This window comes from Megalops cyprinoides, chromosome 9 (genome assembly GCF_013368585.1).
Source record: "Megalops cyprinoides isolate fMegCyp1 chromosome 9, fMegCyp1.pri, whole genome shotgun sequence".
Taxonomy (NCBI): domain Eukaryota; kingdom Metazoa; phylum Chordata; class Actinopteri; order Elopiformes; family Megalopidae; genus Megalops; species Megalops cyprinoides.
The window spans coordinates 2,103,887-2,121,683 of NC_050591.1; the positions used below are offsets into that span (position 1 = coordinate 2,103,887).

General features: G+C 42.1%; 1 protein-coding gene across 5 annotated transcripts in view; it reads left to right on the top strand.

The window, feature by feature from the left end:
* Positions 1 to 17,547, top strand: part of st3gal4 (ST3 beta-galactoside alpha-2,3-sialyltransferase 4) — a 68,222-nt gene extending 50,675 nt beyond the window's left edge. For 4 of the 5 annotated variants that reach the window (XM_036536097.1, XM_036536096.1, XM_036536099.1 and 1 more), the window contains 7 exons: positions 4,409 to 4,506; positions 5,084 to 5,147; positions 6,776 to 6,871; positions 11,125 to 11,314; positions 11,625 to 11,762; positions 16,411 to 16,563; positions 17,288 to 17,547. In XM_036536097.1, the coding sequence (XP_036391990.1) occupies positions 4,409 to 4,506; positions 5,084 to 5,147; positions 6,776 to 6,871; positions 11,125 to 11,314; positions 11,625 to 11,762; positions 16,411 to 16,563; positions 17,288 to 17,377 (829 nt within the window). In that variant the 3' untranslated portion in view covers positions 17,378 to 17,547. The remainder of the gene's footprint in view (positions 1 to 4,408; positions 4,507 to 5,083; positions 5,148 to 6,775; positions 6,872 to 11,124; positions 11,315 to 11,624; positions 11,763 to 16,410; positions 16,564 to 17,287) is intronic. The other variant, XM_036536100.1, reaches the window with a different exon arrangement.
* Positions 17,548 to 17,797: the final 250 nt, after the last annotated feature.

Sequence of the window (17,797 nt, forward strand, 5' to 3'; positions counted from 1 at the left end):
ACACCTCCTTTAGTGTTAAAGTGGCGAAAATATTCAGGGTTACGCTTAAAATATTCAGGGCTATAGCCCCGAATGATCGGACCTAACAACGCCACTGGTTGAAGCCAAGGTCCCCTGGCTGAAAGTAGCAGGCTGAGCAGCAAAGTTGCTTTTTCTGGCTTGCCTGTGTTGTCTTGAGCGGCTGGTTGGTCAGTGCTGGTTGATACGCTAGTCCCAGGGTCCTCTATCGTGTTTTTTTAAAAATCCGTTTTAGGATGTCCATTTTGTTTGTTAAAAGCTAGATAAACTAAACTAGTTACCTTCTTGAAATACCATGGGAAAGTGGATTTGTGTGGATTTGAAAATGTAGGCTAGAACGTGACTTTGGTTTTAGCTAATTATGGTGGGCTAAATTATGTATTAGTATTTTAAAATGAAAGTGCATTTGCACATTTTATACTTTGTATATTTCCAATAAATATATCTATTAAAAAATCTAAATAGCTAAACTTTAGTGATTTTTTTTTACTTCAATACATAAAATACACTATATTTTTTCATTGTGATAACATTTCACATAAAAAAAAAAACATATAAAGCATTTTATGAAAGTTTTATAAGGATGTGCACCAGTATAATTCTCAGTACCAATATGTTTTATGATAAAGGAAAAAGACTAATTAAAAGGTCTACTTCACTGAACTTTTCACATTTAGACAAACAGGTGCATGAAATAATCACAACATTAAAAAGTAGTTTTCAAAATATTTTAATATACTTTTTAAACAAAATTTCTCTCATTACCGAAATACAGAAGCCATTGATGGAATCCAAAGAACGCTCTTAACGGTTTTTTAAAGAATGCTCATCCGACTAAGGTTCTGACCGGTTATTTTTAGAATGTTCACTTAGCATTGTTGTGACTAACATTTTGGCACCCCCATGTTAAGATTATGGGCATTTCATCGCAGTTTCTTCATACTTGTAAACGATAATTCAAAAACTGTGCATTACACAAAAGCATGAGTTAGAAAAGGCATGAGCCACCCTAAATACATTGTGAGTGAGAAAGAAGTAGCTTAACAATTTAATGTATAATATGCGTAGTGTAAAATTGTTGGAGTAATTGCAGTTTTGAACATGCGCCGAAATCTCACTTATTTTGTCACTGTATCTACTAGCTAGTTAGCTTTAATACTATACCTATTAGCTATACTATAATACTATACCTACATACTAGGTGTCATCAAGGTGTTGCCCTGGCCTCCTAATTCTCCAGATTTCAATCCAGTTGAGCATCTGTGGGATGTGCTGGACCGACAAGTCCGATCCACGGTGGCTCCACCTCACAGCCTTTAGGACTTGAAGGATCTGCTGCTAATGTTTTGGTGCCAGATACCATAGGGCACCTTTAGGGTACCTCCATGCCTTGGCGGGTCAGCGCTGTTTTAGTGGCACACAGAGGACCAACAGCATATTAGGCAGGTGGTCATAATGTTTTGGCTCATTGGCGTATCTATATATTTATATAGTCAAAGTCACCAAGATACCTTAATGAAGAATTTATATATATTCAAGAATTCAAGAATTTATATATTTAAAATTGCCTACCAAGCTTGCGCATCCATTCTTTGAATGGCATATTTGGGATGTGATGTAGCTCACCTTTTGGTCATAATGCGAAGAACATCATAAAATTTTACTTGGTTGTGCAAGCAAGAATGTCCCCTATCAGCTGATCAGAATCCATGCAAGGAATTCTAGGAACCTCTTAACAAAGACACTGCACCCGTACAGTGTATCACAGAAACCATCATTCTGTCACCTGCCCATTGTAAATTAAAGAATCAGAAGGAGCAAACTCATATTATTATTTTATGGTTTGTTACATAAAAGTTACATTAAAGCTGACATATGAATTGTTTTTTTTTTCTCAGAAATGGCTTGTCAGCCAATAACGAAGTGGAGAGTAGATCAGGAAGACTAATGGCTGACTGAGCTGCCTAGCTGTATTTATGGTTCCCCGCAAGCTAGGCCAGTCATAAACAAACAAGGCCCTCAAATCATGACAAAGCCTTAATGACCTTAAGGCCGGGGCCACACCAGTTGCGTCGCGTGTGCGTGATGGCGCGGAACATCTTGATTTTCATTTCGGCTTGAGCCTTGCTGCAGCTGCGAGTCATCTAGACTTTCGGTGTGGAACCTATTTTTCACATCATACCAGCAACATTACATAACTAACGCCTTTCACTGTAGTTTCAATGTCTAGGCTATATGTCACAGACATGAAAAAAACAAAAATATATTTTTTTAACCGTATTAGCAATCGCATGTTATCAGTAGGTGATTTGTTCATTTTTAACAGAGGGGATGGCAGATGCACACTCATCACTCTCTCTACTACTAAATCGGGGATGGACAGGGGGGGATGGCAGGTTTTTTGGTCATTTTGCTAACAAGGGGGATAGCATCCCCCCTCAAATCGCCTACTGCATGTTATTAAAGGGGAAAGTGGAGGCTACATGTGTACTATATAGTCAAGGAAAGAAGATGATCCATTTGCTCAGCGTTCATTCTGAAATACTTCAGGTGTTTGTCCTTATCAAGACGCAGTTCAGCAGCAAGATGGTGAAAAGCTCCAAGTTGCCTCATTCTCTGGTTTTTTTGGGTGAACCCACATTCTTCACCGGTTTCTCCTCTGGAGCATTTGGAGCAAAAAATAAAGCATGATGGCTTTCCTTCTGACTATAACTTGCACTAAAAACCAATGAAAAAATGAATTAACCATGTTAATATTATTTAGGAAATGCGACTAGACAGGTAGCCTAATAAAAAAGTCTAATCTAAAGTAACATTACATATAAAAAAGAAGAAAATAGATAATAACAATTCGTCCTAGGCAGTCTATTTTCGTCATGATCAACATGCTGTTTTACAAAATATTTTTCAATTAAACAAGTAACAGAGGAGCCTACTTTCCCATTTGTAAAGGAAAAAAAATGTCGAACTTGAAGCAAGATATAGTGGCAAGACAAACGTACAGCACTTCTGATTCAACAGAGACAACAGTTTTAGATTTGTTTTGGAGCCTATAATGTAAATTAATGTCCCGCGATAAGCCCACCCCTGGAAACCTGTGGAACAGAACCCCGAAACCCCCCATGGAAATGGCTTTTAAACTGAGCCAGGTTAAGTGAAGAGGGGTTGCTGTATATTTATTTATTTATTGTGTTTTTTTTTTTACAATTGAGCACAAATTAAATCAAACATTCTGCTATTGATGGCCATTGTCAACTCAATGTAGAAAGATAGGGCTGGCAGTAGCAGCGCCACAGCAGCACACGTGCGAGCCACGTAGCTGTCACGAACACGCAACGCAACTGGTATGGCCCTAGCCTGATGTTTCTGAAGGACTTGTTCACTTGCTCAGTTCCATTTCCAATTACTTAGTTTGGTGTCATTTCAAAAAAATGCAAAAAATGCTTTACAGGTAACATGTGTGACATTTATTCCTGATTACAACAACACCCTTGGCAAAGGACTTAATCTGGATTGTTATTGTCTGTAAAAATTCAGCTGTATACTATGGGTTGATAATATGATGGTCAAATGCCCAAATGCCTCACACTTTGCAATAACTGGAGACAACACCATAGCCAAACATATCACCACACCAAGCCGTTACCAAAGCACAAGAAAACACATTTAATTTAGTCTCTTCTTTATGCGAGTGCACATTCTGAAGAAAACATAAAGGCAAAACCAAATAAATTGACCGGTTGCTCCTTGGGCTACCCCCGTTCTGCTTAAAGACAAGTCTTCCAGGCATCCAACTGACGTAATCTGTTTGCCCTAACTAAATAAAGTACAAAAAACACCATCTGTAATGCAAGACAGTATGTACGTGTGTGTGTGTGTGTGTCATTAAATTGTCAAAAAGCAAATTCCCAAAGTAGCAGAACTGTGGTCACGACAGCACAGGGGGGAGCTGGATGGATGAGATAAATTAAGTTTAAGAAAACAAATGAGGGAGCCGTGCTAAAGAGTGTGCTCAGAGAGATGGTTGTTTCAAGAGACATGGGACACAGTGTACACCAATAAATAGAAGTACATAACAAAAGCACATCAAATATTAATACACAATATATAAAATGTGAACTATGTAGATGGCCTGCAATGAAGGAGTTCACTGAGCAGTGAATAGTTATGTAACATAGTAATCCATTTCATGGCTGAGCGTTTAATCCATTGGGATGTCACTGAAATATATTGCTGATTGCTCATGGGGCAGAGGTGGCCACAGCCTGTTTGTGTGGGAGAGGTGGTCATGGTGGAATGTTGATCGGGAGAGCTTGTTTTGACTGTTTCAATGCTTTGCTGTTGACGTAACAATGCTGTTCACCCCCCCCCCCCCCCCCCCCATACACAGTGTCACCAGAAAAACCAGTCTCTTCTTAAAGCTGGCTGACTTCTTCTGGCAGCAACCTCAGTCCACTCTACCATTGCCATATGGAATCAAGGGCAGTGGTGCGTACCCCGCAAAATCATTCACAAACACAGCATTTGGTGGGAATATACACAGGAGAGATCACCATTACCTCAGATGGGAATCTTCTTCTCTGCATAGTGTTTCTTTGTAACATGACGTGATGCTTTGTAGCACTTCATAAGTCTCCGTAGCATATAGGTGAAAGTGGCATAACCGTTGTCAGGGAGACAGCCAATGACTGATATACAAAGGATGTTTTCATTAAAGTTTACTGTTCCCCTAATCATTGGTAGACATTATTTGCATGATACATTACACTGTCCTGACCAAACAATGTGTCAGCCCGTTATTGTTGTAATTATTGCTAGGAAGAGATGTGCTCCTCTGTAGTATCTGTGTGTATAAGGGTGAAACTCAAACAGCAGTGTTTCTCCAAGAGGGTCATCAAGTGTTCAGGAGTACTTGTGAGTCTTGTGTAATCCCTGGTCCAGTTTACAGTGATGAATAGCACCGTGAAAAAAGGAACACATTAAGACTATTGCTGTAAAGGAAGTTTAAAATGTGTAGAAACAATGCTCTTAACCCAGCAATTTTCTTTCCTTTTTCTTTTCTCAGAGCTGTTTCTCCTGAAGGTCTTGGCAGTCACAGCGAGCTATGAAATGCCGACCAGTATTGAGAAGTAAGCGAGCCTGAGCCTCAGCCCAGTATGTTAGAACTTATGGCTGGTATCAGCCGGCAGCCACGTCAGCAACAGATAGAGCTCTGATAAGAGCTGACCAAACTGGGAAGCTCTGGCCTGGCCGGCTATCATCTTGTGACAGTGTCTCTGTTGACCACCAAAGGTCAAAGGGCACACGTTGCGCAGTGTGGTTGTTAGCGGTACCTCTTGTTGTACTCCGCGAATGTTCTGAAAAGCCAATCTCAGCTCTCAAGGTTGTTCCTGGAGGCTGCAGCTGTCTTTGAGGGGTCATTTCCCCTGAGATTTCTTAGTATGTGCAAAAGGTCTCTGCGCAGGAGGGATGGGCTTGAGTACTTGTAACTGTACAGGAAATCTCATGGAAAACTCATCTCCCTGTTCATATCTATGTATATGTATACATGTTACACGTGTGCATTCACTGCTGATGTTGGGTTGAGACGTTTGATTTAGTATTGGCTCTGCTCTTAGCCTGACCCTCTTGTATGAAATTTTGTATGCTCTGGATAAGAGCGTCTGCAAAATTTCCATTTACATTTACGTTTATTTAGCAGACGCCTTTATCCAAAGCAACGTACAAAAGTGCGTACAGTAAGTATAATGACAGTACGGGGACAGGATGTGTACAGTTCCACAATGAGACAGTAGTTCTCAGCTGAGAGCAAAGTCTGTTTGAGGACGCAGTACTAGCTAATTTATATAGTTACAGGGTATAGGGCAACTAACAAGATCCAAATTCAAACAGCGCAGTGAGTGCCAGAGTAAAGGCGGTAACAAAAAATACAAAACACACAGCAATTTTTGACAGCACTGATCCAGATGGGGAGCTGAAAGATGACAGCAGACAGGAGTTGGGAAGTGACTGGTTGGGGGGCAGGGGGTGATTGTGAGATAGGTCAGTCCAAATAGAGTCTGAGGAGATGTGTCTTCAGTCCATGTCTGAAGGATTGGAGTGACGGAGCTGTCCATAGCGAGACAGGGAGTTCATTTCACCACTGGGGAGCGATGTAGGAGAAACGTTGTTGCCTTGGAGAGCGAGAACCTCCTGCTCTGTCAGTGCGAGGGGCAAGATGTCCAGTTGCTGCTGAGTGTAGGGACCGGGCGGGATGAGGTCTTGGAGATAGGTAGGGGCTGTTCTGTTGACTGCAGAGAAATCAAGGGTCAGTGTTTTGAATCTGATCCTGGCTGCGACAGGAAGCCAGTGGAGGGATTTAAGCAGGGGAGTAACATGGGAGAATTTGGGGAGGTTGATGATTAGTCGGGCAGCTGCATTCTGAGTAAGCTGCAGAGGCTGGGTGGTGCAGGCTGGGAAGCCTGTGAGGAGAGTGTTGCAGTAGTCCAGGCGAGAGAGCACTGTGGCCTGGACAAGGAGCTGCGTGGCGTATGTTGTAAGGAACGAACAAATCCTCCTGATGTTGTGGAGAAAGAATCGACAGCCCCGTGATGTGTGAGCAATGTACTCCATGAAGTCTAGTTTGTTGTCGAGGATGACACCCCCGGTTCTTTGCTGATTGAGAGAAATGACTCAGTGTATGTGCATACAGTCTGTAAACTTAATAACCTCCATAAACAGTTACTGTTTTTGAATGCGGGTGGCTTGCCTCCTACAGCCTGGACTGCAGGACCTGTGTTGTCATCGGCAATGGCTTTGCGATCAAGAACAGTTCACTTGGGGCTGCTATCAACAAGTATGATGTTGTGATCAGGTGGGTGATCAACTAACCAACATGGAAAAAAAAATAATTACCAATTAATTCATTACATGAATGAATTTTATTGACATTGTATTTTGTATTGCTTGTCTAAACTGGGTTCCACACACCTCTTGTGAATCATTCATCAATACTCACTGAGCATCAGTAAACATCATTAACGATTAGGTGACTTGTTTTGCAGTTCTAAAGGTGTTTCCAAGGGTTATAGTTGTGTGTACTTTAAAAAATGCATTGTAATAAGTGTTAATAATAATTTATTACCATATGAAAAAGGCTAAACAATCAAGATTTTAATTGAAATATAACAATAACATATATTCAGGGTGGACATAAAATCCCTGTTCCATTTCTGTCAAAGTCCATCTCTTTGAAACATAATTTCAGCACAAAAGTTTCACCTCAAAAAAAATTTAACAAACTGTTTTTGCTCCTCCTTGGTTACTGCTAAAACTACTCCTAAAACTTTCCATTCCATGAAATATGAAGAGTGTTAACACTTTTTAAGAATTTTGATTATGCATGTAATTTTTAGAAGCCATCAGTGTTTAAGTCAAATAAATTGGGACATTATGACCTCCCTGTATGTTTCTGTAATTTTATTCATCACAATTTTAACTATTCATGTGAAAGTGCAGTACAAGAGCAGGTGTGATGCATATAGCCCAAAGAGGAAGTAGTGGTGTAACAGTGAGACCTAAAATCCTCCTGCAAGCAGTCTTTCTCTGGTTACTTCTCTACTGGTTACTGACCGTGAAACACAACACACCCAGAGACTTCCTGTCTGTGCTCCACCTATACTTTCTCACTGTTTCCCTGACAACCTCTGTCCTATTTTCTTCTCTGATGCAGAAATGTGACACCTCATCATGTGGCGTCACCTTGTGCAGCTAGTGGATTGCTGCGGAAACACCATCCCTTTCAAAAAGAGATTTATGTAACCTGGTGTGGGGGGAAAAGGCCCTTGTTTCCACGTATTTAAAGTTCTGGAAGAAACACAAGCGTTCACAAGAGTTTCATAATCCTGTGGGGTGCTGAAAGGAGGCCCAGCCACCTGCCCCCCCAAACAGGAGTTGTCTTCTTAGATCTTCAGAAGATGATGATACTTTTAGTGGGAGTGAGTTTGTGGCATCAGTGTTTGTGTGACTGTGCAGATTTTTGCTGGTCTGAAGCCTGTGGGTCATTGCAGACCTAAGAGCTACAGCGCTGGTAAGCAGCAGAGGGTATCATTTGCTCACAGCTTAAACAGCGCATTAACCAAGAGCCGATGTTTTGGTTCATGGTGGGCTGAATGGCTCATAATTGGCCATGCTTAGGCTATAAAATCCATTTACATTCATCTGGCTGAGGAAAACTTTGCTAACAGCTGTTATTTACCTTCCCAGCATTAAGCAGACGCTCCATTGTAGAATATCTGTTTTCAGTAAGGATGAGACTGAACATCCAAAGGTTCAGAAATTTTAGCACGAGATCCTTGATCAGTGAAGTTGTCAGAGCTTATAAATTCACAAGAAATTTAAGAAGTGAGATTATTCAGTATCCTACCTAAAAGTGTGTGTTCATGCAACAAGTTGTTGTTTAAACAGAAAGAAATGGAGTTTCTTTTGGTGCTCGGGGTGAAAAAAGTGGGGTACAGACAGACCCCTCTTAACACTCAAATTGAAATGTTAATTTTCAATTCATGATGCAGGCTCCCAGCATGTGTGTGTGTATGTGTGTGTTTGAGAGTGTGTGTATGTGTGTGTGTGTGTGTTTGTGTGTGTGTGTCTACCTGCGTGTGTCTACCTGTGTGTGTGTGTGTTTCACTTTTCACTTGTCCTCAATTGCACCATTGGAGCAAGTGTAACTGCATGTACCCTTTCTCGTTTTTCTTTTCTGTGTGGGCACCTCTTTACGAGAGTTCCATTCAGCTGCAGCACCAAGTCCTGATTTTTTAAAAAATGAATGAAGGTTTCTGGCACACAAGGTACAGTATCTTGGAGGGGTGGCCTATCTAAGTCAGATTCACTAACCAATGGGGTACCTCAGGGATCAGTGCTTGGCCCCCTCCTCTTCTCACTGTACACAACTTCGCTGGACCGAAGGCACATGGCTTCTCCTACCACTGCTGTGCCGATGACACCCAGCTCTACTTCTCATTCCACCATGATGACCACACGGTCTCAGCACAAATCTCTGCCTGCATCTTGGACATCTTAGCTTGGATGAAGGAACGCCACCTTCAACTCAACTTTTCTAAGACGGAGCTCCTGGTCATCTCAGATAGACTCTCCATTCAGCATGACATCACCGTACAGATTGGGTTAACAACACTAATTTCATCTAGGTCTGCAGGAAACCTGGGAGTAGTGTTTAATGACCAGCTAAACGTTAACCCTTTTGTAAGTAAGTTCTAAAATGTTTCCAACTGCCACCCAGCGTGACTTATTTCATGCTATATTGCGCACGTGTTATGTTACATGTTTCGTTATGTGTTCATTAGCGTTATTAAGCTTCTCATAGTTTTCACTGCAACATTTGCTATACTTTGTAATGTTAAATCACTGTTTCCTCAAAGCTAACGTTAGCTAGAATTTTTCCAATCTAGTGTTCTAATCACACTGATTTGACCATATGTGTGAAAGAGCAAATCACACAGGTGTGACTGTACGCGCAAAAGGGTTAAGGACCACATTGCAACAACAGCCAGACCATGCAGATTTGCATTGTACAACATCAGGAAAATCAGGCCCTACCTATCTGAGTATGCTGCACAGATCCTTGTCCAGGCTCTTGTCATGTCAAGACTGGACTACTGCAATACTCTCTTGGCTGGCCTTCCTGCATGCACAGCTAAGTCTCTGCAGTTGATACAAAACACCTCTCTTTGTTTTGCGCCACTGGCTCCCTGTGGCTGCCCGCATCAGGTACAAGGCCTTGTTGCTTGCGTTCAGAACAGCCAACAAAGCTGCACCTACCTACCTGAACGCTCTACTAAAAGAGTATGTTCCCTTCCAGCCTTTACGTTTTGCTACTCAACAGTGACTGGTGGTCCCATCACATCATGGCACAATATCACTATCCAGAAATTTAAAAATTATTGGTTCAGTGCCCTTGTGTCTCTACCAGTTAGCTTGTATCTTGTCTGCTCATGCAGCACTTCTAATACTGTTGACTCCTTATATGGCTTTTGCTTGTGTTGGACTCTGCCTCACTTGTCACTTTGGATAAAAGCATCTGCCGAATGAATAAATGTAAATGTGTAATAGAGGTAATATGAGGCTGAATGAAACTGGTGCTTTTTAACTGGAAGTGAAAAGGAAATGTGAAATGATTTTATATTTACATTGACTCATTTGGCAGGTACCCTTGTCCAGAGTGACTAGTGAAAAATTTGTGCCTGGATATCAGGGCTCAAACTGATCTGAATCACTGTGTTATTTATCTGATCATGAAATGGCACTTGGCAAGAGTTCAAAAAACAAGATGGATTTACAAGTGTCCACCTTTTATCATAATGTAGCTAGCCCACTGACTTCAGTTATAAATTATGTGAAATTTAAATTCTGTGCCTTTCTTCTTTAATGGGATCATTTTTCAACTTTACTTCCAAACAGTGCTAATAAAGATGGGAAAGATCAATATGGGAGAGGTTTTTTAAGGTGTTTTGTTGAAAACCGCTTTCAGATTTGTTTTCAATGTTTTGCCATAGCATTATGACTCTTATTTAATTTGCATCTCTTTTGCCTTTTCTGTGGTCTCCTGTAGAATCACATTTTTAGGTTGTCCTTGTTTTGTCATGAGCCAGCAATGATGACAGTGGAATGTATCCCACATGCACTGCCAAGTAAAACCCTTCCCTGCCCTCCTGAAGTATGCTCTTGGGTAATGTTGAGTGAAGTTTGGACTAGTTTACTTGCTTCTTTCACTCACTTGTGGACTTTGACGCAGCCCCAGGCTAACAATAGAGAGAGAGATGCTGGGGAGTATAGCTAAACACACAAAAAAAATGTCAAGTGATGTCAGCTGGTGCTGTGGTTCTTTTCCTGTTCATCTAATGTGGTTGTCTCCAGTTACATTTTTGTCTTCTGGTGGTAATCTGCAAACACATACACAGAAAAAGTCAAACTCTGTGTACTTTCACTAAAAAAACTAAAGTTTTAACAACTGGAAGCTACATTGAAGTGACTTCAGGCCTGTCTTGTTGTACAGGAAGTTACTTCACTGTAATAGAGGAAGTGATGTTATCTCTAATTTTTCTCCTGAAGGTTGAATAATGCCCCTGTGAGGGGTTATGAGGACGATGTGGGCAACAAGACCACCATGCGTCTCTTCTACCCTGAGTCGGCATCTTACAACCCCAGCCTCCACAACGACCCTGATACCATCATGGTGCTGGTGCCTTTCAAGCAGCATGACCTGCGCTGGCTGAAGGAGATCCTTTATGACGAGAAGAGGGTACTATGTCCCTGAAACCCCAAGAGTTTTAAACAGGGGCACTTGGCATGGGAGACAAAATGACTCTGAAGGGAGCCTCTAGAGCTCTCTGAAGTGCTCTCAGAAGGAGTCAGAGAGGCAGTGGGCTGCAATCATGGCTCTAGAGGCTTTTGGGGCATGGGTGATTGGTGGGCTCATCTGGAGGGTTGTTCAGCTCTCACCAGTAGGTCAACTGGGTCACGGTGTAAACAGAGATGTGGGGAGATGGGGAAGGGTTGTAATTTGGTGGATGTGTCAGTGTAATTCCCCTCTATCTTCTCTTTTTCTCCAGGTGAGGAAAGGCTTCTGGAAGCCTCCACCTCAGATCTGGCTGGGGCACACCAGCCAAATCCGGGTTCTGGACCCCTTTTTCCTGAAGCAGACAGCCAGCGCTCTGCTCAGAATCCCTCTGCAGCCAAAGAGAAATCAGGTGATCATGCCAACGTCCCCCATCAAACAATGGGAAGTGTGGTGATCTTAGCCACACCCTCATCTCCTGCAGCCAAAGAGAATCCTGTTGGTCTTAACCAGACCCCTCATCCCCCTGCAACCATTGACAGTCCAGATGATCTTTACAACACCACTCACATCCCCTGCAGACCACACCCCCACTCCTTTCTTGTCTTGGGAAGAGTCTTGGGCACATATCCACAGCGGCCTTGAGAGAGGAACCTCAGACATTTGCACTGAGCAGTTATGCAGCCTGTCTAGTTTTACCAGGATTAAGGAATGTGTTTTGTGAGTGTGATTAGATTTACTGGGGCCCGACCATATTCTGAGCTGATCTGCTGATGACCTGCCTTTCGCTCTGCACTCCAAACCTTGCTGAACTGGTCTTGGAGTTGTTATATACTCTCTCTGGCTTAAAGATGCAGATGCGTGGCCACTGGGTGTACTTTGTCACAGAGGCTTCCCGCTTCAACCTCTTGCATCACCCACTCTGCCTTTCTTGTGGTCAGCACCCCACACTGACCTCACGGCTTTGTAGGACAAGCCAACTCAAGAAGTAGTACCCAGAGCTGATTTGCCGGGTGGCTACCATTTGCTCATGTGTAGATATGTTCAGGAAGGCACTGTTTTCCTAACCAAAGGAGCCATGTTTTACTGTATTTATTTATGTAGTTACTGGTATATTTGAAAGGGCCAAGCACAGTTAACATTCACACCATTGCAACAGCAGCATCTGATGCACTGTACAAGTGAATGTAGCAGAGGCTAATTTCCAACAGTAATCCCTCAATGGGCATTGATTTATCATCTACAGCACATATGTCAAAGACAAGGCCTGCGGTCCAAATCAGGCCCGCCGCACCATTCTATCTGGCCCGTGCAATGATTCGGATTTTCTACTAACTCTGGCCCGCTTCCATATCGTCCACAACACGCTGCACTACAATCCCCAACATACACTGCAACATGCTGCCCTTTAAACACCTGCGTGCCACCCCTCCTCGTCCCACCCCTCCTCCCACCCACAACCAAACACACTCACAAGACAGTCATTGCATATCACAATCCCACACCAGACACGAACGGTTTCAGCAGCAGCCCCGTACGACTGTTGTATCCCACATCAAAAATTACTGGCTAGCCAGCTAGCCAGCCAAAAAAAAGTGGACAGTGAAGGCAGGGGTTTTCAAGACAGGTGGGAGATCGAGTAGGCCTACCTATTTACTTACAATAGGGACAAACCTGTCTGTCATGTTTAGGAAAAATATAATCAATGAATTATTAATATTGTAACGACTAGAGGAAACTCGTGTTAATTTATGTTTTCATTAGCGTTATTAAGGTTCTCATAGTTTTCAGTTAGCATTTGGTGTATTTTTTAACGTTAAATTGCTGTTTCCTCAAAGCTAAAATTAGCTAGAATTTTTCCAATCTAGTGTTCTAATCACACCAGTTTTAGCATATGCGCTAAACGGCAAATCACACAGGTGTGACCATATGCACGAAAGGGTTAAAAAAAACATGTCTTTTTAACAGTGGATTTTCTTGAACTTTAAATATAATTCAAATGAAAAACAAATAACCCTAACCGCTACCCCCTCCCCCCCATCATCCATTGCGATGTTTCACTGTAGACATCGTCATATGCCAATTCGGTAGACATTGCCCAACCCTACTTATAACGATATGGATAGATATATATTGAGAGTTCAAGCAAAGAGGTAGATTTCATGGACCTACAAACCTCCTGAGGGACATTTAAAGAGGTTGGACAATTATTTGTATGTATTGTGATAATTGTTTTTTTTTTAATATTACAAGTACAGCCTGCCTATATTTTGTTGTTGTTATTCTGAAATGCTTATTATATTTTGATATAATAGTATATCAAACAATAACCAGTTTCGGTCATAGCAGAATAAAATAATAAAAAAAAAACTATAGGCCATGTCTGGCCCATGAATACGTGATGATTTTTTAATATGGCCCGTTCAGTGATTGAGTTTGACATCCCTGATCTACAGCAAGAACAGGAAAAGCAATTTAAATTAAAATTTGCAATTTAAAATCAGTTCAAAATAAAAAGGTGACAATGTATCAACAATATAATAAAGTGTTAGTGTGGATCATGACTACAGCTGTGGTTCAGTTTCAGCCAGGTTTTAATTATTGAGCGAAAGGTACCAAAGTCATGAATTTGCTTAGTACTGCCAGTAAAAGAGTTCCAAGTCCTCATACAGAGAAAGCAGTTTGAGGAAAGGAAGTTCTACAGTGTCTGGTGCAGCAGTTGCCATCTTAAATGAGTATACTGGGGCCTAGTTATAAATGAGCTAAAGACAGCTAGGACCAGACTGTACAGACCTTTAAAAGTGAGTCAGAGACTTGAAGCTATCAACGATAAAGATATTTGTATTTGTATAAAGTATTTGTTCAGAGTATTGCAGTAATGGTGTCTTAAAAGCTTCTTTGCCAGGACTTTGATGGCTTCATCACAGAGAGAGGTTTATTGATTGTTGCTGATGCCTGAAACCAAGAGGTTCTACAGAAAGGTGAGAGAGGATCATGACATGCATAAATGTCAGAGCTGTGTGGAAGGGTAAAGCAGTGCCTGATTTGTCTGAAGGTGTGGAGATTACTCCTGACAGTTCTACCTGTTTCCCAACATGTTTGTCAAATTTCAAAGAGGAATCTAAAATAGCTCCTGAGTATTTCAAATTGTGTACTTCCAGTTCATTACCATTTCTCATGACTTTGAAAGTCTGTCACAAGGGGCTTTCTAATAGAAAAATGTTTTTCTTAAAATTCAGCATGAAATAAGAACTTTCAAGCCAGAGTGACGCAGTATGTAAACAATCAAGTTAGTTTAGTGACAGCCATGTTAGTTTTTGCAGGTACAAACAAAACACTGTTGACAGCATACATTTGTTAACCAGCCCCTGGAAAACGCTGGTAAGTCATTAATATATAAACTAAACAGTATCAGCCCAAGGGCAATCCTTGTAATATACCCAATTAACTGTGAGGGCTTTCAGATGTAGCATGATTGATGGCAACCTTTTGAGTTTTATTGCATGAGTATGATTCAAAGCATCAGCAGAAAGGCAGTCTTAGCTTAACCGTGCCCCAGTGGAGCTGACATGCAAATACACTATGCCCCGCTGCATGTGGGGTGATGGCTGCACCCGCATTCTGTGCCGAATAAACAGAAGAGGAGTTTTGTGACCAGGCAACCTGCAGCATGTGAGGGACAGATCTTGCCACTGGAGACTGGCCAGTGCCTGATGGCTCTAGTTTCCTCCAGTGGGTGGATGAATATAACAAACCTGGGTCTTTCCTCTAATGGATAACTGGGCCTTGCTTGTGTTGGGGTGTTCTGACTGAGTAAGGGTCGCAGAGCACTTGCAGACACAGAGCACAGCTGTTTAGAAAGTGCACACAGACAGCCGGTGCAGGGGGTGGTGGGGGGGAATCATGCAGAAGTGACTCTCCTTTTTTCTTCGTGTTGACGTTTGAGCAATCATTGACATGCATGGTGAAGGGTGGGAGGGTTAAGCTGAAACTGGCCAGAAAAAGCTCAATGCCCCCACCCATGGAAAGAGGAAAACCTCCCAGCAAGAGGTGGGCCACAAAAAGTCTCAAGAATGTCCCTCCCTCCCCCTGCCAGCCCAACCCATGTTTAGAGATGTTTAAGAGAAAAGGCTGCATGTGTCAGGTGGAGAGAGTGGTGGTTGAAACGATTACAGGAAGAGAGTATAACCTGTGCAGTAACTGAACCTGAGTCTGAAGTACTGTCTTCAGCTGGCCAACACTGCCTCCTGCTGGTAACATTACAGCTGTTACAAGGCCACAAACTGACCCCTTCAGCTTTCCAGGAGTGACACAGCATTGCCAGAGTATTTTAAGATAGAAACACATTAAAGCACCCTTTCCTCCCCTTCCACTTTTAACATACAGCAACCAAGGACAATTATTAAAAATGAATATGCTTTATTAAAAAAGAACAGTATAATTTTCCACTTTCCCACCATATTTATATATACATACAGAATCCATAAGTATGCATATTGACTTAAAATGTCCCCTCATATCTTTTCATTTCAGATCTAGTAGGAAAGAAATTCTCACACATATGTTAAACTCAGGGTTCTTCTTAGCCAGTATATACTGACCTTTGCCAGGTAAAACATCAAATTGTTCAACAAATAAAGATCATACTGCCATGATGGCAGGCAAAAAATGTCATGAAAACATATTGCATTCTGAAAATTAAAGGAAATAAAAAAGTATTTCTAAACTTTCTAATTTGCCAAATCAAAGACCAGACCAAAGGCTGGTGTAAATAGATTTTGGCATACTCGCATATGGAATCCATGTGTATTAGTTGTGTCTGGGAAATCTTACATTTTACTGGTAAATTGGAATTGCGTCGACTGTGTTGACTGGTACCAAACCTGGGTCAACCACTATCCCTTGGGATTATACAAACTCAAAACACACTTGGCTGGATCTGGCCTGGCCTCTCTGGAGGATGGAAGGGTATCAGATAGTCAAGCAGAAGGATCCGTTTTATCCATGCATGCACCATACAGGTGCACACCCCTAATTTCTCTGTATTTTCCCCACTGCAGAGGCCCGTTCACCCCACCACAGGGATTCTGGCCGTGTACATGGCGCTGAACTACTGTGACGTGGTGCACGTGGCAGGATTCGGGTACCCCAAGTTCAGAGATCAGAAGCAGCCTATTCACTACTATGGACATGAGACTATGAAGTCCATGAAGGTGGGTGGAAGTGCCGGCCGTGAGGCCATCTCCTGTAAGGGCTAACAGTGACTGCAACATCGCTTGGTGGCCACAGAACTGAGCTTGCGGCTCAAAGCAATGATTAGAGAATGGATATTGGTGATTGGTGAGGTTTTGTGCAGCCTTGCTGGACCCTTGAGAAAAGTTCTTTGCTTAAATTTCTTCTGTAAGCATGTGACTAGTTTAATAGAGAATAGGGTGTATTATTGTAGGTTCCCTTTGGTAAGAGTGCCAAAATTATTAAAACTACAGTAAAATAATAGATATAGAATGTTGTAGCATCAGGATTGTTGCTATACTGGGAATCTCAGGCTGTGACTGGCTGAGAAGTCTCAGTCAAGTCAGTTTTGGAAGGGATTACTTGGCTGTTGGAAAGGACTGGGTAATTAGTAATGCCCCTTATGCACTGCAGAGGTGGAACCAGTCTGACCCACTGCATTTGAGGCCCTAGGCTTGACCAACTCTATTTTTGGTTGAGCAGAATGAGAACTGAGTCAGCAATATGGACTGCATGATCACGATCAGCTGTGGGCAGCGCAATGCCAGCTAAGCTTAACTCAACTGTGGTAGATCCCAACATTGCTCGACTGGGATCAGCTCAGCAGGAATGGGACCAGCTAGGCTGGGCTCCCTCATTAAAAGAGGGGTTTGTATGGCTCAGGCCTGCAGTGTTGATGAGGTGTTTGGTCTTCTCTACCCACAGGATTCCAACCATGACCTCCCCCATGAAGCCGAAGCGCTGAAGAGACTGGAGGATGCTGGAGCCATTCTGTACCTCCACCCCCACTCCTGACACCTCCACCCTGAACTACTGCAGCTCTACCCTGAAATACTGCACCTCCACCCTGACTGCACCCCTGCCCCTTTTTTTCACATCCCCTACCTCCACCCTTACTCCAGGCACATGCATGCATTTACACACACACGCCAGTGTAAGCACACAGACACACACACACACACACACACACACAAACACATATACAGTACACATACATGTGCTAAGGTACATACACAGTCACTCAGACTCAGACACACACTGAGCCATGCTGCTTCACCTTGTTTTTTAGAAATTAAATAATTGTATATTTCCGATATTGGCTTTGAAGCCAAATGTTTTTACTTGTTTTAATTTAATTTTTGAAACTGATTTCTTTGAAAAATTTCCACTGGATATATCATAATTTTATGAATGGATGAAATTTTTATTAAAATG